The sequence below is a fragment of the Crinia signifera genome, chromosome 3 (assembly GCF_055691185.1).
Source record: "Crinia signifera chromosome 3, ASM5569118v1, whole genome shotgun sequence".
Taxonomy (NCBI): Eukaryota; Metazoa; Chordata; class Amphibia; order Anura; family Myobatrachidae; genus Crinia; species Crinia signifera.
Window position 1 is genome coordinate 336,476,941 of NC_139219.1, and position 27,162 is coordinate 336,504,102.

A 27,162-nucleotide genomic window follows, 5' to 3' on the forward strand; every position below is an offset into this window, starting at 1 on the left:
TAGGTCAGTGATGGGAGCGCTGTGCTGGCACTAGGGCCCGTCTATGATGCGGTTTGCTGCTGCTGTTACTGGTGAGATAGAGCTGGACTGTAGATATTCAAAGCGCTGGAGTTGCGCTAAGTCAGGTCAGCGGCGCGGCTGCTGTGGTGAGACAGAGCTGGACCGTGGATGTCCAAGGCGCTGGGATAGCGCTAAGTAAGGTCAGCGGCGCGGCTGCTGTAGTGAGACGGAGCTGGACCATGGGTGTCCAAGGCGCTGGGATAGCGCTAAGTCAGGTCAGCGTCGCGGCCGCTGTGGTAAGACAGAACTAGACCGTGGATGTCCAAGGCGCTGGAATAGCGCTAAGTCAGGTCAGCAGCGCGGCTGCTGCTGCTGCAGTTTGTGAAGCAATGATCAGGAGGCGCTCAGTGACTGCGTCACTCCCACTAGAAACCAACGATCGTTTCACCTGTGATCAGGCTTCTTCACTGAAGTGATACACTGACCCTGAAGAAGCCTGATCACAGGTGAAACGATCGTTGGTTTCTAGTGGGAGTGACGCAGTCACTGAGCGCCTCCTGATCATTGCTTCACAAACTGCAGCAGCAGCAGCCGCGCTGCTGACCTGACTTAGCGCTATTCCAGCGCCTTGGACATCCACGGTCTAGTTCTGTCTTACCACAGCGGCCGCGACGCTGACCTGACTTAGCGCTATCCCAGCGCCTTGGACACCCATGGTCCAGCTCCGTCTCACTACAGCAGCCGCGCCGCTGACCTTACTTAGCGCTATCCCAGCGCCTTGGACATCCACGGTCCAGCTCTGTCTCACCACAGCAGCCGCGCCGCTGACCTGACTTAGCGCAACTCCAGCGCTTTGAATATCTACAGTCCAGCTCTATCTCACCAGTAACAGCAGCAGCAAACCGCATCATAGACGGGCCCTAGTGCCAGCACAGCGCTCCCATCACTGACCTAACGGCATCTGAAGCAGACACCTATAGCATCAGTTCTGCCTCACCTGCTACAAACAGCAGCCAGAGTATCGTCTCAGCAACCCTGATAGTCTTCTCCACGAGATTCCGTGGACACAGCCGTCTGACAGTCACAGCATACCCGTTTGGGGGCAGTCACAGAGCCATTCAGCGTAGTGCAGTGTGTGCACTCACAGGTATTCGCTTACCCGCGTCCCTATAACCTCCTCTCCCCCCTGGCTCCTTCCCTTACCCCTTATCCGCCACCTTCTGTCTCCCCCCCAATTCCCCCCTTTTTCTTACCAAACTCCCCGTCCTCCTTTGTTTCCAGTAGGTGTAATAAATCCCCTGGTGTCACGATAAGCCCGCTCACCCACCATACCTAAAAAAGCCCATCTAAACACAGATGGTAGCTTACTGGGGGCGTATGAAGGTATAACAGGAGAAGGGAGACCTCTCCTAGTTGCATACAGTATTCCACCCCTAGTGATAGGTATATCAGGTGGGCAGCAGCCGCTTTTACACTATAAGGGTAGCACCTTTCTTTACTCTTCTGACTCCACTCGGGACAGAGTTCTTCCCCCACAATACCCATAAAAGCCCACAACTATTAGGTGGCAGCTGACATTTGGACGGGGGTGGCCTGCCAGAGTGGAAAAGGAGACTTTCCAATCCTCCAACCAGACTACCCCACCTCTGTCAAGGGTATATAAAGTTGGTGGGATCACTCATACCCGGTGGATACAGTCAGATTCTTTTCTCCATCTGTTTTCTACTTCCACTCTTTTCTTCATTTCTTCCAAAACCCCCCCCCTTTTTTTCCCTTGTCATATTCCTCTACCCTTTTCCTGGTGTATACCCCAACTCCTTTCCCAATCCTCTACCCACACATTCCTAATCCCTATCCAATTACTTTGCGGGAACGCCTATATCATTTCTAGATGATGTGTGACTCAGATAATTGAACAGTTATACAGCCTTCAAGCTATCTGGTGAATTTGTCTGTCAGTGTTAAAAATTGTTCTCTGTAAATCCTGCATGTCCTACCGGATATCACGCTCACTGTGGCTAGAATGTTTGGGACATACTCTTAAAAAGTAGATAGCATAACCGGCTCTGTCGACACAAAAGCTGCTGGCTGAGGATAACCAACAGTAGGCTGCTATATATCTGCCTATATACTTGTGCTGACCCTTACTGTATATCAATCCTCATATGCCAACATTGGTGTTACTGCTAACACAGTGGAGGGCAGATTGTGATAGTATCTTGATATTACTTGATTGCAGTGCATCAGTAAGGACAGCACAGGATAATCTGTTCTGTCGACACGAGAATGGTCGGCTGAATATACATATTTGTCTGCATATCTGTGCTAACCACTACTATATATTGATTTTTAATGCCAACATTTGTGTAACTGCCGACACAGTGGAGGACAGATTGTGATAAGATCTTGGCAACATTGTATGTGCTAGCTACAATACTCATTGACTAGTTGGTTACTGTGCATGAGAAACAATCAGGTGTCGGCTCACCGACTAATATACTGCTGATGACAGGCGTTATATGTCGACACAACAGTGGTCGGCAGTACACAACCTACATGAGCTTGCTTTAGCTTAGACAAATCAATATAATTTTTTGATTTGTACACTTGTATCAATTGCAGTCATTTGGAACAATCTTTATTGTCAATTTCTGTGTAAATGCCGACAGTGTCCAAAAAATGGATGCCGTAATGTCCAAATAATTGATACAAAAATCCCTTAGCGCACAATTATAGGCCTCTGCAGTACCTACCTCACACTCAGGAAAAGGAACCATTCCTGGGTGCAACTGTGACGGGTGTAATTTTCACCCACCAAGCCTTTAAGATATAAAGCAACTGTGTTGCAATTATTTCTGTACTAAGTTACAACATATGAGCCCTATTGTGCATGGTTATCTGTAGCGGTCTCAGATTGTGCTGCATCGCATTAACCTGCTGCACATGTTTGTGTATTTATATATATGTTTTTGTTCTGTCTACATGTTTGTCTAGGATATTTTAAAGAATTTACATTAAAAGTTATATTTTAATATTTGCAACACTTTCATAAATAGGATTTGGAGACAGCCCCGTTCATAGGGACTGCAACTCCACTTTCCTGAACCTTGTTGTCTAGTACTTTTCTACCAGTTACTTTTCCTATCTCTGGACCATATACAGGCAAGTGGTCTGTGGGTTTTTTTCCCCCACCTCTTAATATATGATATCCTTTTATTGTTGTTAAAATCTCAATAATTCAAGAGTGCCCCAACAAAGAGAGAGTCTTTTTTTCTTCTTTTTCTTAGTAACCCATTTACTCTCCTGGGCGCACCTCCACCTGACCAACTGTTAGAAACAGGGAGATTGACTATCCCCCTTTAATAATTATTCTCGATTGTGGATCCTCTTATCTTCTCTTATAAATAAATCAAATTGTTATCTCTTGTGCACCGGTCACCACCCCCTTCCCTTTTCCCCTTAAAGTAGGTTTTGGTGAATCTGAAATTAAAAAAATGATAAACACCCCTAACACTAAGAAATTAATATCTAGGCTATATGGTATTCTAATGAAAACAAGTTTAAAGATAATTTGGACATGGTGAGAGAAAAATGGGAAAATGAAATTGGGGAAATAACTGAGGTAGAATGGACAGCCGCTAAAGCGGGGGTTATAAAAGCGACAAACTCCATCCGGATCCACCAGACGCAGTTATTCATTCTCTATAGGTCATACATGACTCCATTAAGGATGATGAAGTTTGTGGGGAGGGCTACATCTACCTGTCCGAAATGTTTAAATGTCTCTGGTACCTTTTTTCCATTTAATATGGGAGTGTAACTATGTTTTTCAGTTTTGGGAAAAAGTCATGGCGATCATAGAAGCGACAGGTATTTCAAAGGAGATTCTGACTACTAAATGTTGTCTACTAGGAATAGTAGGGGGAAATATCGATAGGAATGGAAAAGCATATATAATAAATCTTGTGTCAATTGCTAAGGTCATTGTGGGAAGGCAATGGATGTCTAATATAGCACCTAATATTGAAGTTTGGAAGGCACGGGTAAATTATGTAATAAAGCAAGAGAAACATAAAGCACAAGAACGAAACACGTTAAGTAAATTTAATGCAGTGTGGAGTCACTGGACACAATCACATTACTATGAAATTTAATATAATAAAGAACTATTGTTTTAGGATAACTGTTAAATAAAATATAGAACACAATACAATTATAAGAGGTAGGTAGTCATGATTGTTCCCAAGCACTGGTAATAAGAAGGTGGACCCCCCTTTTTTTTTTCCTCTCTCTCACATTTGCCCCCCTGTGTTGGCTAGAGTTGACAAATAATGCATGGAAAAATGAGGTTTAAGGTCGCCATAACAAACTAAACCGTGTTAGTGAAAACAAATAAGTTAGTAAATAGTCTATACCTCAGAAATTAAGAAGTATTAAGTGAGCCTATGTAGAGAAGAAGATTTTAAAGCATCTACAGCAATATGTACGAATATGTAATATATGAACCACCACGCTATCTATGTATGTGATGTATGTCTGGTGTGTATTTGTCTTATATGTAGTTGTTTGTATTGTATTAAATGGAATTTAATAAAGATTTAAAGTAAAAAAAAAAAAAAAACTATATAAGAAGGAGGTCTGTTAGTCCCCCTCACTCAGCCTGCCCCTCGCACTCTTGCTCCCCTTAGCTGTCACCAACCCCCCCAGCACTTGGCCATTAACTTAGCCTCCAAATAGCACTCACACACTGCTGGCGTGCTGTACCTCTGGGTCACCTCAGTGTTGCACTTTCAAATCCCAGGAGAGTTGCCTAATCGTGCTGGTGGTGGTCATAGTGGCGCATGTGTACATCTGTGGTGTATGTCATCTCATACACCTGTGATGCTTTAGAAATCCCCCCTCAGTAACATCATAGACCACACTACAGTTCACTCTCGAACCCTTTATCCGCCTGCTCCCGTAACACATTACAAGTGCTCTGTTGTCTGTGAAACAGGTCTCAGGAGATGACCCATCTGTTGGTCGTACCATATAGATTTGCGGGTACAACCCCATTCTGCTAGGACTCTTCATTCTCCATCCAGAAGTGGTTCATTGCTATAAGCACTGATTATGCATACGGTGGACAGGGATTCCTTATGGTGTAATTACTGTTTTAGTTTGGTCATGTTAGGAAACGCAAGTAACTACAGCACAAGTGATGGACAAGTGGTTCACGCAGCCGGGCAATGGTGCCACAGCTGATCAGGAGGCATGCCTCCTGCTGCATTAACGTGTTATGAAATGACGGCAGCGATACATAATTCGGTACTTGTTTCCTAGCACGGCCACAATCTTATGGATCGTGTACCTTTAAGTTAAGGTACACGATCCACACGATGGACCCGATTTCCTTTGAAATCAGGTCCATTTGGCCGGCTAAGACAAAATATCGGGGGCATCGCGTCGGTCGGGACCATTAACAATGGTCCCGACGCGATGCCCCCGATTTCCCCATAGGCTTCAATGTTAAAAAATATTTTAACATTGAAATCGTGTCGGGAAAGGTAAAATATCGGGGGCATCGCGTCGGTCGGGACCATTAACATTGGTCCCGATGCGATGCCCCCGATTTTTCCATAGGCTTCAATGTTAAAATATTTTTTAACATTGAAATCTTGAGAAAATGTGAAAAATGTGAAATGGGCCAATATGACCCATTTCACATTATAGATGTCCCCGTTGTCACCCCACGATAGACGCCAACCCGAAGCGTGGCGAGCGCAGCGAGCCCGCGAGGGGCGGCGGTGCGCGTCCTCCGACCTTTTCATTCCCCTACTATCCATGTCGGCGTGGAGTTGAGAATAGAATAGTGTGGCGAGCGCAGCGAGCCACCGAGCCCGAAGGGTGGCGAGCACAGGGAACCCCGCGAGGGGACACGTATAACTTCACAGGTATACGCGTCCCCTCGCGGGGCTCGCTGCGCTCGACACGCTTCGGGCTCGGTGGCTCGCTGCGCTCGCCACACTATTCTATTCTCTACTCCACGCCGACGTGGATAGTAGGGGAATGAAAAGGTCGGAGGACGCGCACCGCCGCCCCTCGCGGGCTCGCTGCGCTCGCCACGCTTCGGGTTGGCGTCTATCGTGGGGTGGGGTTTACGCCGTTAAATTTGGGGGGGTTGGGAATATTTTACATTGAATCCAATGTAAAATCGGGTCCCAGGGACCCGATTTACATTTCATTCAATGAAAAAATCGGGTCGAAAATCGGTCGGTCGCATCGCATGCGACCAAATCGCATGCGATGCGATCGACCCGATTTTTCCGACACGACCACCCCGATGTAAATCGGTGTGGCCGTGCTAGGAAACAAGTACCCATAATTCACCTGCTCAACGTTGGCATTGGAGAAATTGTGCACAACATGGCACAGAGCTGACTTGCGTAGCTGTAAAGTGATTGGGGGCCCATTCTTTGGTTATTCCTCACTTGAGCAGACACTCAAATCATGGTCTGATCCTCAGAGCAATGAATCAAGCATCATGTATTCATCTACTTTTCTATTCCATAATCTCTGCCATTTTGTCTCCTCCAGGTCAATCGTCATCTAACACTAGTTCCAACCTCCAATGCAGGCTTTGTATACAGATATTACTTTAATAATTAGTTTATTAGCAATTATTTTACAGTCTTACATTTCCAAATCCTTTATTGCCCCCTAAGTGCTCTCGGCTGTTCTTCTCTGGCCTCAGCAGGATAATGTAGCATTTGGGAAGGAATATACAAATCAGGAGTCCAGCGCTGGAGGCCAGGATGGCGAATATCTGCACGGCCACTGTGTATTTGCCACTGGTGCTCAGGTAGGCTGGGACAAAAGAGAGCCAGACACTGCAGAAGACCAGCATGCTGAAGGTGATCAGCTTGGCCTCATTGAAGTTGCCCGGCAGATTCCTGGCCAAGTAGGCTGCCATGAAACTCACCAGGGCCAGAAAGCCCATGAACCCCAACGTCATGTAGAAAAACAGTTTTTGTCCTTCATTACACTCAATGATTATCTTATGGTTGTCTATGTCTGTGTTGAGTGTTGGGAAAGGGGGTGCATTATGAAGCCAAGCAGAACAAATCCCTACCTGAAGCATTGAGCACAGTCCTACAATGTAACGTGGGATGGTTGGCCCCAACCATCTCCTTAAGGGGCTGTTTAGCCTATTGGCTGTAAAAGCCAGGATCACCATAATAGTCTTTGCCAGGACGGAAGAGATGCTGATGGAGAAGACCACACTAAAAAGCATTTGCCGCAGGAGGCATCGGACGGTGGAAGGCTGGCCAATGAAGACCAGGCAGCAGACAAAGCAGAGGGTGAGAGACACCAGCAGGATGTAGCTCAGCTCCCGGTTGGTGGCTTTGATGACCGGGGTGTCTTTGAACCTGACGAATACCACTAAGATGGAGACAGCCAAGATGGAGAACACAGTCACCACGGTTACCAGTATAATTCCCAGAGGCTCTTCGTATGACAAGAACTCTATGATCTTTGGGACACATTTGTTCCGTTCTTCATTTGACCACTGATCTCCCAGACATTTCACGCAGTCTGCTGAATCTAAGTGGGACATTTATTTTCAGCATAGTCAATTTTCAAGAAAATTATTAATAATAATAGTAATATAATAATATATTTATTCTCCCAGTTGGACTCCAAACCCATTACACTTTTAGAACAAAAATTCATGATACAAAATAAACATATATTGTTGGGTAGCTGTCTGAGTAGCAGTCAGTCTGGAACTCTCTGTAATTAGTGGCCTAGCAGGACTCGCATCCCTTAGCGTAAATTAAAATAATAGAAAATACAGAAAGCAGTAAAGGGTTCTGCAATACATTGATACTATGGTGGAAGCTGCTCTCCACTGTGAATAACTTGATAATACCTAGGATCATACTTGCCTACTTATTATTTCTGGAGCAGCCCGGAGGGGGGTGGGGACAGAGCTTGATATAAGCCCCGCCCTCAATAAGTCAATGCTGTAATTTGAGTAATTTTAGCCCTGCCCCCTCCACAAAGAGCCACGAATGGTGGTACAGGGGGTTAAGGGACATGTGGGAGGCTTGCCCTCCTTTTCTGGAGCCTTCTGGGAGGTTATGCAAGTATGCCTAGGATTACATCCTATAATCTAGCTGACAATTTGTACCTATTTGCAGTTCCGTGTACATCAGGGATGGGGAACCTTTTGGCCCTCCAGCTGTTGTTTAACTACACATCCCAGCATGCCCTGCAGCAGATTAAGCATAACCAATTAGCAAAGCTGTAGCAGTGCATGCTGGGATGTGAAGTTCAACAACCGCTGGAGGGCCGCAGGTTCCACATCCCTGGTGTACATGCTTTCTCTGTGTATATTATTTAATATCATATAAGAGGTTGTTAGCATAAATATGGCCAAAGATATGGGCTCCACCAACATCAAGGTTACCTCAGTTGTGCAAGTCCATAGTATAAGTGATAAGTGGTGGTGCTATGATCAGACCACACAAAGCATATATATAGCATGTCAGATGCATACTCTAGGCCGAGCCCACCTGTAGTGTGTGAGACCTCCCCCAAAGAGCATAGCACACAGTTGAAACAGCACAGGGGCAGCCCCTGCCTGGTGACTTTCCGGTATCCGGGGCCACAGCTTTGGCTGCACACTGACTGCGGCACCTGCAGATACAGCAAGGACAGGTTTGTATATTTCCATGTGCGAGCGACTGTTCTCTTACATTTCAGACAGGAAATCCTGCAATAGTTACTGCTACAGAAATCATCTGTGGAGGGTTAATGCCATCCAGATTCATAATCTGCAATGGATCATTTCCATCCTGCCAAGTGGCACTAGGTGGCGAGGAATGTGCCTGGTACCAAGGTCCCATAATTACTTCTCATTGCTGAGGTAAAACAAATTAAAATAAAAATTTGTATGCACCTAACATTTACTGAACGTATTTATCTTAAAACAAAAAATTATTTTGATAATTTATTTATTTTTTAAGTGGTTTTACCCTGGGCAGATTCCACATTAGAAGGTGACCTCACTATATTCAAGGTCATTACAGAGATCTGCTGCCTGAGTTTTCCATTGCCAGGGGATGAGGCCACACTCAACACCACTGGGGCCACTTCCCTAATGAGGAATATCCCCCCCCCCCCATGGCTGTGTAAAGGTGCGTACACACGGGGGTGATTTTGTGTAATATCGCGGGAAATATGGTCGCTAATCGACCATATTGCCCGCGATGGGAGTGTGCTCCGGCGATATATCGCCGGGTGCGCGCTCCCGTTTTTACCCCTGTAGTGGTCGCAGGAACATGCTCCTGTGACCAGCTGATTACCACTGCCAGGTTCCCCCCGTCAGTTTCTTTTTCATCAGCGACCATCTCTGGTCGCTGATGAAAAGGAGAAACTGAGCAATATATCTCCCCCGTGTGTACGGGGCTTTAGGCATCTTCTGGCCCAGGATGCAAGGACACAGAAGTCAGGTCACTCTCATCTACCCTGCAGCTAGCATATGACTCCGTGACCTGTGCCATCCAATCATGTCTACGGTCCTGTGCCAGCCAATGATGCCTTTGTAACCCATACCAGCCAATTGTGCCTTTGTGACCCATGCATCTGTAATCCTTGCCAGCCAATCATTCTTTTACCCATGGGAGACAATCATGCCTCTGTGACCTGTACCAACCAATCGTGCCTTTGTGACCTGTGCATCTTGACCTGCGCCGGCCAATCATTCTATTACGCATGCCAGACAATCATGCCTCTGTGACCTGTGCCAGCCAATAATTCCTTTTTGACCTATACCAGCAATCGTACCTCTGTGACCTGTGCCAGCCAATCATTCCTTCTTGACCCATGCCAGCCAATCATGCCTCTGTGCCCATGCCAGCCATGTGCTCCAGTTTTCTAATCTGCATTTGACTCTAACAGCCCCCTCGTATGTGCCCAGTCCACTCACCTGGGAAAACCGGTCATTCCACAAAATGGCACTTGTGTTAATGATAATCATGTGACCTGACGCTGCCCCAGAATTAAACGATCCCACCGTTACCAACCGGAAATTTCCATTCAGGATCTGAATGGTTGCAATGTCATATGAAGTCGAAATATCCCCATTGGCGTTGAAAGTCACTGTGTCCCCAGACCGAGCCCGGAAAGGAGTCTTCCTAAGAGAGTGCAGGACCTGTGGGACCGGGAAAGAGAGCATTGGGTACTTATGTAATATCTGGGCTCCCGTTTTTCTTATGAGACCGCATCCCCTCGCGGGGCTCGCTGCGCTCGCCACGCTTCGGGCATGGTGGCTCGCTGCGCTCGCCACACTATATAATATCAACTCCATGCGTAGTTGGATAGTAGGGGTATGAAAAAATGGGGTGCATTTAACATGGGAGCCCAGATAATACATAAGTACCGAGCATGGTAACATGAAGTCATGGGTACTCCTAGTGGGGAGACAATTCTAGCAGATGGGAAATGGCATTGACAGAAGGACACGGTGAAGGACCATTCTTATAAACACCATTCTTCTGGATGTTTAATCATGGTTTATAAAAGGTTAGCACCCATCACCATTGGCGACCTAAGGGAACTGAGGATTACCGGATCCTAACAATGCAGCTTAGCATCTTGAGATGGTGGGGGACCAGTATAAACAGAGGGGGATATGCACATCTGAATTTCACTAATATAAGAATAAAGGAATATTGTCAGAGCGCCTTCTGTGAGAGTCTGGGGGAAATTTACTAAAAGAAATTTGTAAAAAATAGGTGTATTTGTATCCAGAAATACACTTATTTTTGACATTTACTATCCCGAAAATACGGCAATTCGTATTCGTATTGATGTGCTATCAATACGAATACGAATTGCCGTATTTTCGGGATAGTAAATGTAAAAAATAAGTGTATTTCTGGATACAAATACACCTATTTTTTACAAATTTCCTTTAGTAAATTTCCCCCTCTGTTCTACATTTGTACTTCTTTTCTCTTTTATTTCTGTTTTACAAAATGTTCCTCGTTTTATATGCAAAAAAGGGAAAAAAAACACACATGTAGGACTGTAACTGAAGTATTGGGTGACAAATGGAATGGGGTTATATAGATGGATGCAAAGTGTCTTTCTAAAGCAGATGGAACGTCCAACACTCACATAAGTGTGTGTGGTTTCTTTCGATGGGCGGTCACCAAACTCATAGTTCGTCAGATGGGATGAAGCTCATCAAGGCTTATTTTTATCTTCTATTCCAATATATCTCACAATATCAAAAATGTATTTATAAAATTATTTATTTCAGATAATAAACTTCACAAAATAAAATAAACCAAGGTAAAAGCCCACCATGGATGTATCCCAAAATAAAACAAGGCAGTGATGATCCTCCAGGTAGTCCCCTATGGTGTAAGTCCAAAGAAAAGGTTTCCAATGCAAACTCTTTTAATCCACCTATATAACCCCATTCTATCTGTCACAATTCTACACGTGTGTTTTTTCCCCCCTTTTTTGCATATAAAACAATGACAAACATTTTGAAAAACACAGAAAGAGAAGAGAAAAGAAGACGGCGCTCTGACAATATTCCTTTGTTCTTAAGAAGACGGCGCTCTGACAATATTCCTTTGTTCTTATATTGTTGATTCTTTTTCGGTTGTACAAGGTTGGTATATATTGGAGCTGCAGGTCTATACGTGCACCCCGAGCACTCTGAACCCCATATAAATCTGAATTCACTGTCAACCTTTGTTGGAAGGAAGAGGAACAGGAAAGCCTTCCGTGGGTGTTAGATATTATTTTAGGTTCCAAAAGGATCCTGGTATTGGTAAAGTGTGGCGCCAACAATTTATCTGTTTCCTGGTCTTAATTGCCAAAAATTGATAAATCGATCGATAGAGGCCCATTTATTACTTTGTGGCAATAAGAGATTAAAGATGGCTGGAATATAACATTAAACACATGCAATCAGTGTAATGTCCTGCCTGCCTGTCTGCTGTCTGTGTGAATGCAGAGTGCAGGGGAGGGATGCCACATACCCCTCTCCTAGGAGCTTGTACACTGTGTAGCCAATGTGCGGGCTGCTTTGGCAATTACATATGTGTGACATTAGCAGCAAATATCTGCAGCATTAGCTTGTGTTACTCACCTGGATACCGGAGAGCCTTAACATGTGTGCTGATCCCCCCCCCCCCCCCCACCACCCATCCCCCACAGAAATTGGTGTTGTTGATGGACATCCCCTTAAACAACGTTTAAGAGATGGGCACAAGTCTCTAGAGATGACTTTAGTGGTGGAGGTGGTATTTGTGTTCGGGGGTTGGTTACATGGGAAGAGGCAATATTACGGGCACTCTGTGCCTCGCAAGTCTCCCTGGTGTAAATAAGACAAAGCCAGGATTAGTGGTCTCCTGATTAGCATACATCCTCTTATAACCTCATTGCAGGGTGGAGCATACAGAGGGCAAGGGGTCATTCGTTGTGAAGCGGTGGAAGACGGTATCACCATCACCGCTTCTTTACTGTAAGAGCAGACCAGATGTGACACAAGAGGAGGGTCCTGAAGGAAATGAACCTTTCTTACAGGTGTGGGTCATAAAGGCAACCATAATTAGATCAGCAGCCAATAGGTCAAGCCTATATGATCGACACGGAATAGGTCAACTGGGCCAAATGGTTGACGGGTCATTAGGTTGACATGGAAAAGATAGTTTAAAAGGTCACCAAAAGGATAGTCCAATTTTTTTGTGTCATTTGTTGTCATGTCAACCATTTTAACCAGTCCACTTTTTGTACCTGTTGCCCTTAAGCACTGTATTATGTATGTTTGGATGGTGAGAGGACCTCTGGGACGGTTTCTGTCACATGTGTAACGCTTGTGTGCATGATGGTCTTTATTATAATGCTAAGGGTGCATCCATGAAGGCACAAAGTATCGGAGGAAGCTGGAAGACCGCCAACGTTCTCCTATTATACAGCATATGTCCAGTTGCATCTTGAATCTATTCTGCACCTAACTGGAAATCCTGTATATACCTGGCCATGTGTGTGTAGACGGCGTCACCCAGCACATTGTAATTAAATTGATGTAACAACACAATTACCTGCCAGGGATGGATCCTACTGACATTGTCGCATGCCCCTGATTGGCATCCAAGCAGGCTATGCAGGGCATGCGCATAGGCGTATACAGCCAGGTAGGCATGGTACGTGTAACTGAGGTCATAAGTTTCAAATACGGAAGGAATCATTGCATTCAGGTCTTCTTCTCCCATGCACAACGTGTGTGTGGGCCTTGCGTCTGTTCCAGGCTCCACTTTACCACCCGACCATGTGCAGTTAAATGCAATTTCCCAGAAGGGAGTGATAAAGGGGTACGTAGTGTTAGAGGAAGGGCGTAATGTTTGTAGAAAGGCCTGGAAGCCGGGCATAGCTCCTGTGCTAGGCACCAGGCCAATGGTACCATTGAGGAGGACCCATGCCTTCCTGGAGAAGAGACCTGGTGTGATTGTGAAGGAAACTGAAGCGATGAATATATTCCCAGTCACACCCTCATCAAACATGGCATCCAGCAGGGCCTTCACGTGGGCCTCGGTGCTGTGGAGGATTATCACATTAGCAGAGCTCCCTCTTATGACATCCACCACCCTCAAGAGCTGCCTCTGTGTGTAGCTCAGGTGGATCTTCTCTGAGAAAGCCAGGCAGCTTCCACTTCTCTCTACCTCCGCCCTGATAGCTCTTCCGCCCTGCTCCCCTACATCATTGTCCACCACCAGCATGCCCACCCAAGTCCAACCGAACTGGCCAATGAGCCTTGCAAGAGCGATGCTCTGGAACACGTTGTTGGACACGGTGCGCAGGAATGATGGGAAGTCCACCTTGTTGCTCAAGGAGGACAGGGATGCCCCATGACTGATCTGAAAGGACAGATGACAGAGGTTACTAACATGTCTATTACCAGGCACTACACACCCTACACAAAAATGTACAAGTATATACAAAGCCCAAATAACCTATTTGCTGTGCGCTACATAAGTGTTTATGGCTCCGCTTTTGGAAAGGGTCACGCTGGCAGGTAAGACAGACTTAAAGGCAAATGTACGCAGTTGGCATTTGTCTCTTTGCTACTAGACTCCTGATGCTTAGCGAAGCAAAAACATTTGCACCAGAATGTATCATTATAATGGGGAAATCAGCAGCATTGTGGGGCTGTTTTAGAAATGCACTAATACAAAATATGTTTCCCAGGCAACGGCTCCAATGTGCATGCGTAAGATTACAGGAACACCTGCTGGGAGATACTGGAACACCATGGCAAGGGCAGGTGACAATGACACAAGGCAATGACATAAGGCCGCCCTCCGCTGGATATGGCTGTGGTGTTATTAGGAGACTAAATAATAATGCCATCTTCAGATGATGTTGGCCATTGTAGACTATGGGTAACGGATCACAATAGTTACAGGGAGAGGTATATGTAGGAGCTGTGGCATTTCTACATCCAAGGGTCTTATTGGTAGCCCTGTGTGTGCACAGAACATGTTTTGGGTACCTGTGGATGGTGATGGACCCCCAGGATCCTGGCGATGGGAACAGACAGCGATGAAACCATATCCCCAACAATCCCAATCATTGCAGAGTTCGGGTGACAGTCATACTGGGGAATGGGGTGTCCAGTGCCTGACAGCAGGGATAGGGCCCCCCCAATGGCACGGAGTTCTGACATACAGGAGTGGAGGATACTGAAGCCAACGGTGACATTGGGCAGCAAGTCCGGGGACTGGTTAATCTCCTCAACTGCAAACATGAAGCCCAGAACATCGCGGTAATAGCGGATATGGAACCTGCAAAGTATTTATAGAGAGCATGAATTGTCATATATATATATATATATATATATATATATATATATATATATATATATATATATGGTACTTGTTTCCTAGCACGGCCACACCGATTTACATCGGGGTGGTCGTGTCGGAAAAATCGGGTCGATCGCATCGCATGCGATTTGGTCGCATGCGATGCGATCGTCGCGACCGACCGATTTTGGACCCGATTTTTTTTTTTTAATTAAATGTAAATCGGGTCCCTGGGACCCGATTTTACATTGGATTCAATGTAAAATATTCCCAACCCCCCCAAATGTCACGGCGTACACCCCACCCCACGATAAACGCCAACCCGAAGCGTGGCGAGCGCAGCGAGCCCGCGAGGGGCGGCGGTGCGCGTCCTCCGACCTTTTCATTCCCCTACTATCCACGTCGGCGTGGAGTTGAGAATAGAATAGTGTGGCGAGCGCAGCGAGCCACCGAGCCTGAAGCATGGCGAGCGGACGCGGATACCTTCACAGGTAAACGCGTCCCTTCGCGGACTTCACAGGTGTCCGCGTCGCCACGGACACCTGTGAAGCCCGCGAGGGGACGCGTATAACTGTGAAGGTATCCGCGTCCCCTCGCGGGGCTCGCTGCGCTCGCCACGCTTCGGGCTCGGTGGCTCGCTGCGCTCGCCACACTATTCTATTCTCAACTCCACGCCGACGTGGATAGTAGGGGAATGAAAAGGTCGGAGGACGCGCACCGCCGCCCCTCGCGGGCTCGCTGCGCTCGCCACGCTTCGGGTTGGCGTCTATCGTGGGGTGACGACGGGGACATCTAAAATGTGAAATGGGTCATATTGGCCCATTTCACATTTTTCACATTTTTTCAGGATTTCAATGTTAAAAAATCTTTTAACATTGAAGCCTATGTAAAAATCGGGGGCATCGCATCGGGACCTATGTTAATGGTCCCGACCGACGCGATGCCCCCGATATTTTACCTTTCCCGACACGATTTCAATGTTAAAATATTTTTTAACATTGAAGCCTATGGGGAAATCGCGGGCATCGCGTCGGTCGCGTCGGGACCATTGTTAACGGTCCCGACCGACGCGATGCCCCCGATATTTTGTCCTAGCCGGCCAAATGACCCTGATTTCAAAGGAAATCGGGTCCATCGTATGGATCGTGTACCTTAACTAAAGGTACACGATCCATAAGATATGTGGCCGTGCTAGGAAACAAGTACCATATATATATATATATATATATATATATATATATATATATATATATATATATATATATATATATATATATATATATATACAGTATATATCACCCTAAGGGTTGCATGTACTAAACCATATTAGACAACCAACTCCTGTCTGTCAATGGCCTGTAACATGACAGTTAGGAGCTGATTGGCTGCTACTTCATTCCTTACACTTTGGGGCTGATTCAGACCCATTTTTAGGATCTGAATTTGTCCCCTTCCCCGATTTTTGCGGTTTTTCTATGTGCAAATTTCACATGCGCAATCCCGGGAGGGAACGGCCTTGGCGAGTTTCAGACTTGTTGAGCCGTTTACTTCGGGAAGTGAGGGCAGGGGGCGCCAGAGTCCCCATAAAAATGCTGGGCGTTCCCCCGAGAACGCGGGTGTGGTGATGCCTGTTTGGGGTTATGACATCATATAAGGATAGGGAAAGGGATGGATGGAAAACCCGCGCACAAGTTACACCGGTTGTATGTCAGGTAAGATAGCTCCAATGAACTATTACAAAAAAGTTTTTCTTTTTGACAAGCGTGGCCCCAAACAAAGGAGAGTAGTTTTTCTGTAGATCATGACATCATGCCTGAATTCTGTGGCTATCGGTCAGAATAAAAGTCACTCTAGACCGAAGGGGAGGAAAAACATTTGATGGTCAGCGACCATGAAACGAGTTCTCTCCTGTTGGGCCATATTCGAGGGGGTTTGTGTTAGTGTACAAGGGGGTCTTTGGATGCTGGAGAGGGGGCGTTCAGCAGGGTGGTGGGCGGTCTGAATCGGGCCCGTTATCTCTCTGCAAGCCTTAGTAAATATATCCCGTATCCTTCTCATTAGCACTGGGTGTGCCCATATCAGCGTAGGTTCTCGTTAGCACTGGGTGTGCCCATATCAGCATAGGTTCTCGTTAGCACTGGGTGTGCCCATATCAGCGTAGGTTCTCGTTAGCACTGGGTGTGCCCATATCAGCATAGGTTCTCGTTAGCACTGGGTGTGCCCATATCAGCGTAGGTTCTCGTTAGCACTGGGTGTGCCCATATCAGCGTAGGTTCTCGTTAGCACTGGGTGTGCCCATATCAGCATAGGTTCTCGTTAGCACTGGGTGTGCCCATATCAGCGTAGGTTCTCGTTAGCACTGGGTGTGCCCATATCAGGGTAGGTTCTCGTTAGCACTGGGTGTGCCCATATCAGCGTAGGTTCTCGTTAGCACTGGGTGTGCCCATATCAGGGTAGGTTCTCGTTAGCACTGGGTGTGCCCATATCAGCGTAGGTTCTCGTTAGCACTGGGTGTGCCCATATCAGCGTAGGTTCTCGTTAGCACTGGGTATGCCCATATCAGGGTAGGTTCTCGTTAGCACTGGGTGTGCCCATATCAGCGTAGGTTCTCATTAGCACTGGGTGTGCCCATATCAGCGTAGATTCTCATTAGCACTGGGTGTGCCCCTATCAGCGTAGGTTCTTGTTAGCACTGGGTGTGCCCATATCAGCGTAGGTACTCGTTAGCACTGGGTTTGCCCATATCAGCGTAGGTTCTTGTTAGCACTGGGTGTGCCCATATCAGCATAGGTTCTCGTTAGCACTGGGTGTGCCCATATCAGCATAGGTTCTCGTTAGCACTGGGTGTGCCCATATCAGCATAGGTTCTCGTTAGCACTGGGTGTGCCCATATCAGCGTAGATTCTCATTAGCACTGGGTGTGCCCCTATCAGCGTAGGTTCTTGTTAGCACTGGGTGTGCCCATATCAGCGTAGGTACTCGTTAGCACTGGGTTTGCCCATATCAGCGTAGGTTCTTGTTAGCACTGGGTGTGCCCATATCAGCATAGGTTCTCGTTAGCACTGGGTGTGCCCATATCAGCATAGGTTCTCGTTAGCACTGGGTGTGCCCATATCAGCGTAGGTTCTCGTTAGCACTGGGTGTGCCCATATCAGCGTAGGTTCTCATTAGCACTGGGTGTGCCCATATCAGCATAGGTTCTCGTTAGCACTGGGTGTGCCCATATCAGCGTAGATTCTCATTAGCACTGGGTGTGCCCCTATCAGCGTAGGTTCTTGTTAGCACTGGGTGTGCCCATATCAGCATAGGTTCTCGTTAGCACTGGGTGTGCCCATATCAGCGTAGGTTCTCGTTAGCACTGGGTGTGCCCATATCAGCGTAGGTTCTCATTAGCACTGGGTGTGCCCATATCAGCATAGGTTCTCGTTAGCACTGGGTGTGCCCATATCAGCGTAGATTCTCATTAGCACTGGGTGTGCCCCTATCAGCGTAGGTTCTTGTTAGCACTGGGTGTGCCCATATCAGCATAGGTTCTCGTTAGCACTGGGTGTGCCCATATCAGCATAGGTTCTCGTTAGCACTGGGTGTGCCCATATCAGCATAGGTTCTCGTTAGCACTGGGTGTGCCCATATCAGCGTAGGTTCTCGTTAGCACTGGGTGTGCCCATATCAGCGTAGGTTCTCATTAGCACTGGGTGTGCCCATATCAGCATAGGTTTTTGTTAGCACTGGGTGTGCCCATATCAGCGTAGGTTCTCGTTAGCACTGGGTGTGCCCATATCAGCGTAGGTTCTCGTAAGCACTGGGTGTGCCCATATCAGCATAGGTTCTCGTTAGCACTGGGTGTGCCCATATCAGCATAGGTTCTCGTTAGCACTGGGTGTGCCCATATCAGCGTAGGTTCTCATTAGCACTGGGTGTGCCCATATCAGCATAGGTTCTCGTTAGCACTGGGTGTGCCCATATCAGCATAGGTTCTCGTTAGCACTGGGTTTGCCCATATCAGCATAGGTTCTCATTAGCACTGGGTGTGCCCATATCAGCATAGGTTCTCGTTAGCACTGGGTTTGCCCATATCAGCATAGGTTCTCGTTAGCACTGGGTGTGTCCATTTCCTTGTTACAAGATATGCAAATGCCCTCACCCTAATGAATAGGAAACTGGTGCTGGGACTTGTTCTATGCCAGTGGTTCCCAACCTTTTTCTCTCCCGTACCCCTTGAGTAGGCTTTTCATTTATAAGTACCCCTCCTCTCAATTTGAAATATCCACAGTACTTATAAGTGGAAGTGAGCGGTAGCCGTGGACTAGTATATGGTCAGGAATCGGGTCCCTCTTTGTCTGGCCACTGGCTGTGTATTGTCTCCAGAGTTCCCGCTAATGCCTGTAGGATTAATACTTCTTCTACCTATGTCAGCAGAGAGCAGATGTTTGCTAATGTCTGAGGGCAGCGCAGGTAGCTCTCAGTGGATTGCTGATTGGGCAAAACACAAGGAGACGCTGATGACGCTGCCGATAGATCCGGATGTGATGCAACGTGGTTTGTCACCATGACAACGGTAGACTTCTTTTGCCATAGGGAGACTTTTTCTTCTTCCGCCATTACCAATGTTATTTTCAAGTACCCCCAACTGGTCTGCAGAGTACCCCAGGTTGCATGTAATTAATGCAAATATTGCCCATTAGTCCCAAAATTGGGACAGAGCTAATTATCTGTTATTGCAAAGATTTACATTGAGATTACAGCAAATATAACAGGACAAATCTGTTATGTATATACCTGTTATAATAGTGGATAATTCTATATATACCCAATGCTATTGGTACATTGCTTCATGTGGAGCGCGTCACATACACTCAGCGCTGTATAATGGCTTCCCACCGCTAGGAATTACACAAGAGGCAGCCTACAGCTACTATCAGTAGGGATATGCAGTGTTCTGTCTATAGATGCAGACTAGGCATGTACAGTATATGGGGTACCAGTGCAGCTGTACATGCGCCTCGATGTGTATGCACTGCACCACCTTATCCATACATCACAGGAGTCATCATCACTACCACTGTCACTGACATGCAGGACCCGCAACAGAAATCCTGGGACTGGCACACTCATGTTCTTGGGGGCCATCTCTTCCCGCTAGCCACTCCAGTCTCATTCCCCTGGCTCTCAAGCCTATCACCACCTGTGTCTTTAGAAACACCCTTCTGTGTCTCTCTACCTCATCCCCCTGTGTCTCTCTACCTCATTCCCTCTGTGTCTCTACCTCATTCCCTCTGTGTCTCTCACCTCATCCTCCATGGGTCTCTCTACCTCATTCCCCCTGTGTCTCTCTACCTCACCCCCCCCCTGTGTCTGACTAACCCCCTGTGTCTCTCTACCTCATTCCCTCTGTGTCTCTCTACCTCACCCCCCTGTGTCTCTCTACCTCATCCCCTCTGTGTTTCTCTACCGTATCCACCATGTGTCTCTGTGCCTCATCCCCCCTGTGTCTCTCTACCTCATCCCCTCTGTCTCTCTACCTCCTCCCCCTGTGTCTCACTACCTCATTCCCACTGTGTCTCTCTACCTCACCCCCTGTGTCTCTGTACATCACCCCCTGTGTCTCTCTACCTCAACCCCCATGTGTCTCTCTACCTCATCCCCCATGTTTCTATAACTACCCTCCCTGTGTCTCTCTACCTCATTCCCCCTGTGTCTCTCTACCTCATTCCCCCTGTGTCTCTCTACCTCACCCCGCTGTGTCTCTGTACCTCACCCTCCATGTGTCTCTCTACCTCATCCCCCATGTGTCTCTCTACCTCATCCCCCCTGTGTCTCTTTGACAAACCCCTGTGTCTCTCTAAATATTCCCCTCTGTGTCTCTTTACCTCATCCCCTGTGTCTCGCTACCTCACCCCCTTGTCTCTTTGACTAACCCCCTGTGTCTCTCTACCTCATTCCCTCTGTGTCTCTACCTCACCCCCCTGTGTCTCTTTGATTAACCCCCCTGTGTCTCGCTACCTATTCCCCCTTGTCTCTATCCCTTATCCACCTGTGTCTCTCTACCTCATCACCCCTGTGTCACTTTGACAAAACCACCTGTGTCTCTCTACCTTTTCCCCCTTGTGTCTCTGTACCTCATCCCCCTGTGTCTCTGTACCTCATTCCCCCTGTGTCTCTGTACCTTATTTCCCCTGTGTAAATCTACCTCACCCCCCTGTGTCTCTGTACCTCATCCCCCATGTGTCTCTCTACCTCATCCTCCCTGTGTCTCTTTGACTAAACCCACTGTGTCTTTCTACCTATTCCCCCTGTGTCTCTGTACCTCATCCCCATGTGTCTCTCTACCTCATTCCCCCTGTGTATCTGTACCTTATCCCCCTGTGTATCTGTACCTAATTCCCCCTGTGTGTCGCTACCTCCTCCCCCTGTGTCTCTGTACCTCAATCCCCCTTTGTCTCTCTACCGCATTCTCCCTGTGTCTCTCTACCTCATCTCCCCTGTGTCTCTTTGACTAACCCCCTGTGTCTTTCTACCTATTGCCCCTGTGTCTCTGTACCTCATCCCCCTGCTTCTCTCTACCTCATTCCCCCATGTCTCTGTATCTCATCCCCATGTGTCTCTCTACCTCATCCACCATGTGGCTCTCTACCTCATCCCCCATGTCTCTTTGACTAACTCCCCTGTATCTCTCTACCTATTCCCCCATGTCTCTGTACATCATCCCCCTGTGTCTCTCTACCTCATTCACACTGTGTCTCTCTACCTCGCCCCCCCATGTGTCTCTCTACCTCATCCCCTCTGTGTTTCTCTACCGTATCCACCATGTGTCTCTGTACCTCATCCCCCCTGTGTCTCTCTACCTCATCCCCTCTGTCTCTCTACCTCCTCCCCCTGTGTCTCACTACCTCATTCCCACTGTGTCTCTCTACCTCACCCCCTGTGTCTCTGTACATCAACCCCTGTGTCTCTCTACCTCAACCCCCATGTGTCTCTCTACCTCATCCCCCATGTTTCTTTAACTACCCTCCCTGTATCTCTCTACCTATTCCCCCCTGTGTTTCTCTACCTCATTCCCCCTGTGTCTCTCTACCTCATTCCCCCTGTGTCTCTCTACCTCACCCCGCTGTGTCTCTGTACCTCACCCTCCATGTGTCTCTCTACCTCATCCCCCATGTGTCTCTCTACCTCATCCCCCCTGTGTCTCTTTGACAAACCCCTGTGCCTCTCTAAATATTCCCCTCTGTGTCTCTTTACCTCATCCCCTGTGTCTCTCTACCTCACCTCCCTTGTGTCTCTTTGACTAACCCCCTGTGTCTCTCTACCTCATTCCCTATGTGTCTCTACCTCACCCCCTGTGTCTCTCTACCTATTCCCCCTTGTCTCTATACTTCATCCACATGTGTCTGACTACCTCATTCCCCCTGTGTCTGTCTACCTCACCCCCTTGTGTCTCTTTGACTAACCCCCTGTGTCTCTCTACCTCATTCCCTCTGTGTCTCTACCTCACCCCCCTGTGTCTCTTTGATTAACCCCCCTGTGTCTCACTACCTATTCCCCCTTGTCTCTATCCCTTATCCACCTGTGTCTCTCTACCTCATCACCCCTGTGTCACTTTGACAAAACCCCCTGTGTCTCTCTACCTATTCCCCCTTGTGTCTCTGTACCTCATCCCCCTGTGTCTCTGTACCTCATTCCCCCTGTGTCTCTGTACCTTATTTCCCCTGTGTAAATCTACCTCACCCCCCTGTGTCTCTGTACCTCATCCCCCATGTGTCTCTCTACCTCATCCTCCCTGTGTCTCTTTGACTAAACCCACTGTGTCTTTCTACCTATTCCCCTTGTGTCTCTGTACCTCATCCCCCTGTGTCTCTGTACCTCATTCCCCCTGTGTCTCTGTACCTTATTTCCCCTGTGTAAATCTACCTCATCCCCCATGTGTCTCTCTACCTCATCCTCCCTGTGTCTCTTTGACTAAACCCACTGTGTCTCTCTACCTATTCCCCCTTGTGTCTCTGTACCTCATCCCCCTGTGTCTCTGTACCTCATTTCCCCTGTGTCTCTGTACCTCATTCCCCCTGTGTAAATCTACCTCACCCCCTGTGTCTCTGTAACTCATCCCCCATGTGTCTCTCTACCTCATCCTCCCTGTGTCTCTTTGACTAAACCCACTGTGTCTCTCTACCTATTCCCCTTGTGTCTCTGTACCTCATCCCCCTGTGTCTCTGTACCTCATTCCCCCTGTGTCTCTGTACCTTATTTCCCCTGTGTAAATCTACCTCATCCCCATGTGTCTCTCTACCTCATCCTCCCTGTGTCTCTTTGACTAAACCCCCTGTGTCTCTCTACCTTTTCCCCCTTGTGTCTCTGTACCTCATCCCCCTGTGTCTCTGTACCTCATTTCCCCTGTGTCTCTGTACCTCATTCCCCCTGTGTAAATCTACCTCACCCCCTGTGTCTCTGTAACTCATCCCCCATGTGTCTCTCTACCTCAGCCTCCCTGTGTCTCTTTGACTAACCCCACTGTGTCTCTCTACCTATTCCCCCTGTGTCTCTGTACCTCATCCCCATGTGTCTCTCTACCTCATTCCCCCTGTGTATCTGTACCTTATCCCCCTGTGTATCTCTACCTAATTCCCCCTGTGTGTCGCTACCTCATCCCCCCTGTGTCTCTGTACCTCAACCCCCCTTTGTCTCTCTACCGCATTCTCCCTGTGTCTCTCTACCTCATCTCCCCTGTGTCTCTTTGACTAACTCCCTGTGTCTTTCTACCTATTCCCCCTGTGTCTCTGTACCTCATCCCCCTGCTTCTCTCTACCTCATCCCCCTGCTTCTCTCTACCTCTCCTCCGTGTCTCTTTACCTCATCCCCGTGTTTCTCTCTACCTCATTCCCCCATGTCTCTGTATCTCATCCCCATGTGTCTCTATACCTCATCCACCATGTGGCTCTCTACCTCATCCCCGTGTCTCTTTGACTAACTCCCCTGTATCTCTCTACCTATTCCCCCGTGTCTCTGTACCTCACCCCCCTGTGTCTCTCTACCTCATTCACACTGTGTCTCTCTACCTCGCCCCCCTGTGTCTCTTTGACTAACCCCCCTGTCTCTCTCTACCTCATCCCCCATGTGTATCTCTACCTCATCCCCCCTGTGTCTCTTTGACTAACCCTCTGTGTCTCTCTACCTATTCCCCCTGTGTCTCTCTACCTCATCCCCTGTGTCTTTCTCCCTCATTCCCCCTGTGTCTCTCTACCTCATCCCCCCTATGTCTCTCTACATCACCCACTGTGTCTCTCTACCTCATTCCCCCTGTGTCTCTGTACCTCACCCCCTGTGTCTCTCTACCTCATCCCCCCTGTGTCTCTTTGACTAACCCCCTGTGTCTCTCTCTACCTATTCCCCCCTGTGGCTCTGTACCTCATCCCCCTGTCTCTGTTCCTCATCCCCCTGTGTCTCTCTACCTCATCTCCCATGGGTCTCTCTACCTCATCACCCCTGTTTCTCTCTACCTATTCCCCCCGGTGTCTCGGTACCTCATCCCCCTGTGTCTCTCTACCTCATCCCCAATGTGTCTCTCTACTTCACCCCCCCCGTATCTCTTTAACTACCCCCCCCTGTGTCTCTCTACCATATCCCCCTGTGTCTCTAAACCTCACCCCCTGTGTCTCTTTGACTAACCCCCCCTGTGTGTCTCTACCTTTTCTCCCTGTGTCTCTTTGACTAACCCCCTGTATCTCTCTACCTATTCCCCCGTGTCTCTTTACATCATCCCCCTGTGTCTCTCTACCTCATTCACACTGTGTCTCTCTACCTCACCCCCCATGTGTCTCTTTGACTAACCCCCCTGTGTCTCTACCTCATCCCCCAAGTGTATCTCTACCTCGTCCCCCCTGTGTCTCTTTGACTAACCCCCTGTGTCTCTACCTATTCCCCCTGTGTCTCTCTACCTCATCCCCTGTGTCTCTCTACCTCATTCCCCCTGTGTCTCTCTACCTCATTCCCCCTGTGTCTCTCTACCTCATCTCCCATGTGTCTCTCTACCTCATCACCCCGGTTTCTCTCTACCTTTCCCCCCGGTGTCTCTGTACCTCATCCTCAATGTGTCTCTCTACTTCATCCCCCCTGTGTCTCTAAACCTTATCCCCCCGTGTCTCTTTGACTAACCCCCTGTGTCTCTCTACCTTATCTCCCTGTGTCTCTTTGATTAACCCCCCTGTATCTCTCTTCCTATTCCCCCATGTCTCTGTACCTCATCCCCCTGTGTCTCTCTACCTCATTCACACTGTGTCTCTCTACCTCACCCCCCATGGTTCTCTTTGAGTACCCCCCATGTGTCTCTTTGACTAACCCCCCTGTGTCTCTCTACCTCATCCCCCATGTGTATCTCTACCTCATCCTCCCTGTGTCTCTTTGACTAACCCCCTGTGTCTCTCTACCTATCCCCCCTGTGTCTCTATACCTCATCCCCTGTGTCTCTCTACCTTATTCCCCCTGTGTCTCTCTACCTCATCCCCCCTATGTCTCTCTACCTCACCCCCTGTGTCTCTCTACCTCATTCCCCCTGTGTCTCTGTACCTCACCCCCTGTGTCTCTCTACCTCATCCCCCTGTCTCTGTACCTCACCCCCTGTGTCTCTCTACCTCATCTCCCATGTGTCTCTCTACCTCATCACCCCTTTTTCTCACTACCTATTCCCCCGGTGTCTCTGTACCTCATCCCCCTGTGTGTCTTTGACTAACCCCCCTGTGTCTCTCTCTACCTATTCACCCCTGTGTCTCTGTACCTCATCCCCCTGTCTCTGTACCTCACCCCCTGTGTCTCTCTACCTCATCTCCCATGTGTCTCTCTACCTCATCACCCCTTTTTCTCACTACCTATTCCCCCGGTGTCTCTGTACCTCATCCCCCTGTGTGTCTCTCTACCTCATCCCCAATGTGTCTCTCTACCTCATCCCCCCTGTGTCTCTTTGACTAACCCCCCTGTGTCTCTCTACCTTATCCCCCTGTGTCTCTAAACCTCATCCCCCGTGTCTCTTTGACTAACCCCCCTGTGTCTCTCTACCTTATCTCCCTGTGTCTCTCTACCTTGTGAATCTCTAGTCCCCTATGAATCTCTAGTCCCCTATGACTGCCCAGCCCAGACTTACTTTCTGCTGCCTGCTTCTCTTTGCGGCTCCTGTGCCATCAAGTGGTGAAATGTCATGATGTCACACACTGCACAGGTAAGAAGAGCCAGATGGGACACACACACACACACACAACATACACAAATAAACTGGACTCTGGGGATTCCTGAGTAGCTGGGGCCTTTGGATGCTTAGGTTCCTGATTCTCCTCCTTCACCCTCTACCTTCTTGTGTCCATCTGTTGCCAGGCCTGCTTACCGGTATGAAGGGTGCCAATGATAATGTCATATTGCTAAGACATAGAACATGGTGTAACTCCGGCTACACTCAGGATGGTTGTCTGACATGCATGTGACCAGTTGTCATCCAGTAATGCCCATATCATGGATGGATGGGTGTAGTGCCTTCCCTGTATTCCATCTTGTGTGCGACTCAGCATCAAACCCTAGGATTATTTACTGCACTGTTGAGCTCATTTGGATAATCTTTGCTATGGTGACATGGATTTCATCCCCTCCTATGAAAACCTCCGTCTGAACCTCTCCCGGCACAGTGGACTAGAGCGATGAGATCCACAACCACCAAGTGCCCTATTATGTCTCACTTACCCCTTACAGGAAGAAGGCCCTGGTGTCTGTTGGAAGTCTGGCTGCTGGATATCGTACCCAGAGTAGACCAGGAAAAGTCCACCAATGATCAGGTCTCCCGGGTGGGTGAAGGGGTCCATCTTCCATGCCTTTAGTCTGCACCCTGGGAGTTCCCATCCTACAGACAGGGGCAAGAAAGACAGGAAGACCAAGAGAACGATCATCGGGACCGGTGCTGGATCTTCTCATATACCATTGTTAGGGAAGCAAGGAGGACGACTCTGCAGTATAACAGTACAGGATTAGTATTGAGGACACTCATTGTATAATAGATTATAGGTATAGTGGTCTCTTATACGTGGACTCTAACTTAAGTTGCCTTTTATTTAGTAACATATACTAGCTCACAGTTGCTGCCACAGGGACCTTTATTCAGATCTGATCGCAGTACAAATTTGTTTGTAAAATGGTCAAAACCATGTGCACTGCAGGTGGGGCAGAGAGAGTTAGATTTGGGTGAGTTATTTTGGTGCAGAGAGAGTTAGATTTTGGTGAGTTATATTGTTTCTGTGCAGGGTAAGTACTTGCTGCATTATTT

General features: G+C 47.9%; 1 protein-coding gene across 1 annotated transcript; it reads right to left on the bottom strand.

Annotated features, from left to right (window-relative positions):
* Positions 1-6,664: 6,664 nt before the first annotated feature.
* Positions 6,665-26,704, bottom strand: LOC146063097 (extracellular calcium-sensing receptor-like). The gene is made up of 6 exons (XM_083175110.1): positions 26,586-26,704; positions 14,558-14,849; positions 13,110-13,922; positions 9,974-10,198; positions 8,559-8,682; positions 6,665-7,584 (listed from the first exon to the last, which is right to left on the bottom strand). The coding sequence occupies exons 1-6, from the start codon at positions 26,702-26,704 to the stop codon at positions 6,665-6,667; spliced, it is 2,493 nt and encodes an 830-aa protein (XP_083031236.1).
* Between the last annotated feature and the right edge of the window lie 458 nt (positions 26,705-27,162).

What these genes read in the sequence shown, in the direction of transcription:
- LOC146063097 (XM_083175110.1), bottom strand. Translation starts at nt 26,704, where the DNA reads ATGGACCCCTTCACCCACCCGGGAGACCTGATCATTGGTGGACTTTTC. An exon ending in GTAGGATCCATCCCTGGCAG is followed by an intron (nt 10,199 to 13,109) that starts GTAATTGTGTTG and finishes CCGGTCCCACAG; the next exon opens with GTCCTGCACTCTCTTAGGAA. An exon ending in GGAATGACCGGTTTTCCCAG is followed by an intron (nt 8,683 to 9,973) that starts GTGAGTGGACTG and finishes CTGTATCTGCAG; the next exon opens with GTGCCGCAGTCAGTGTGCAG.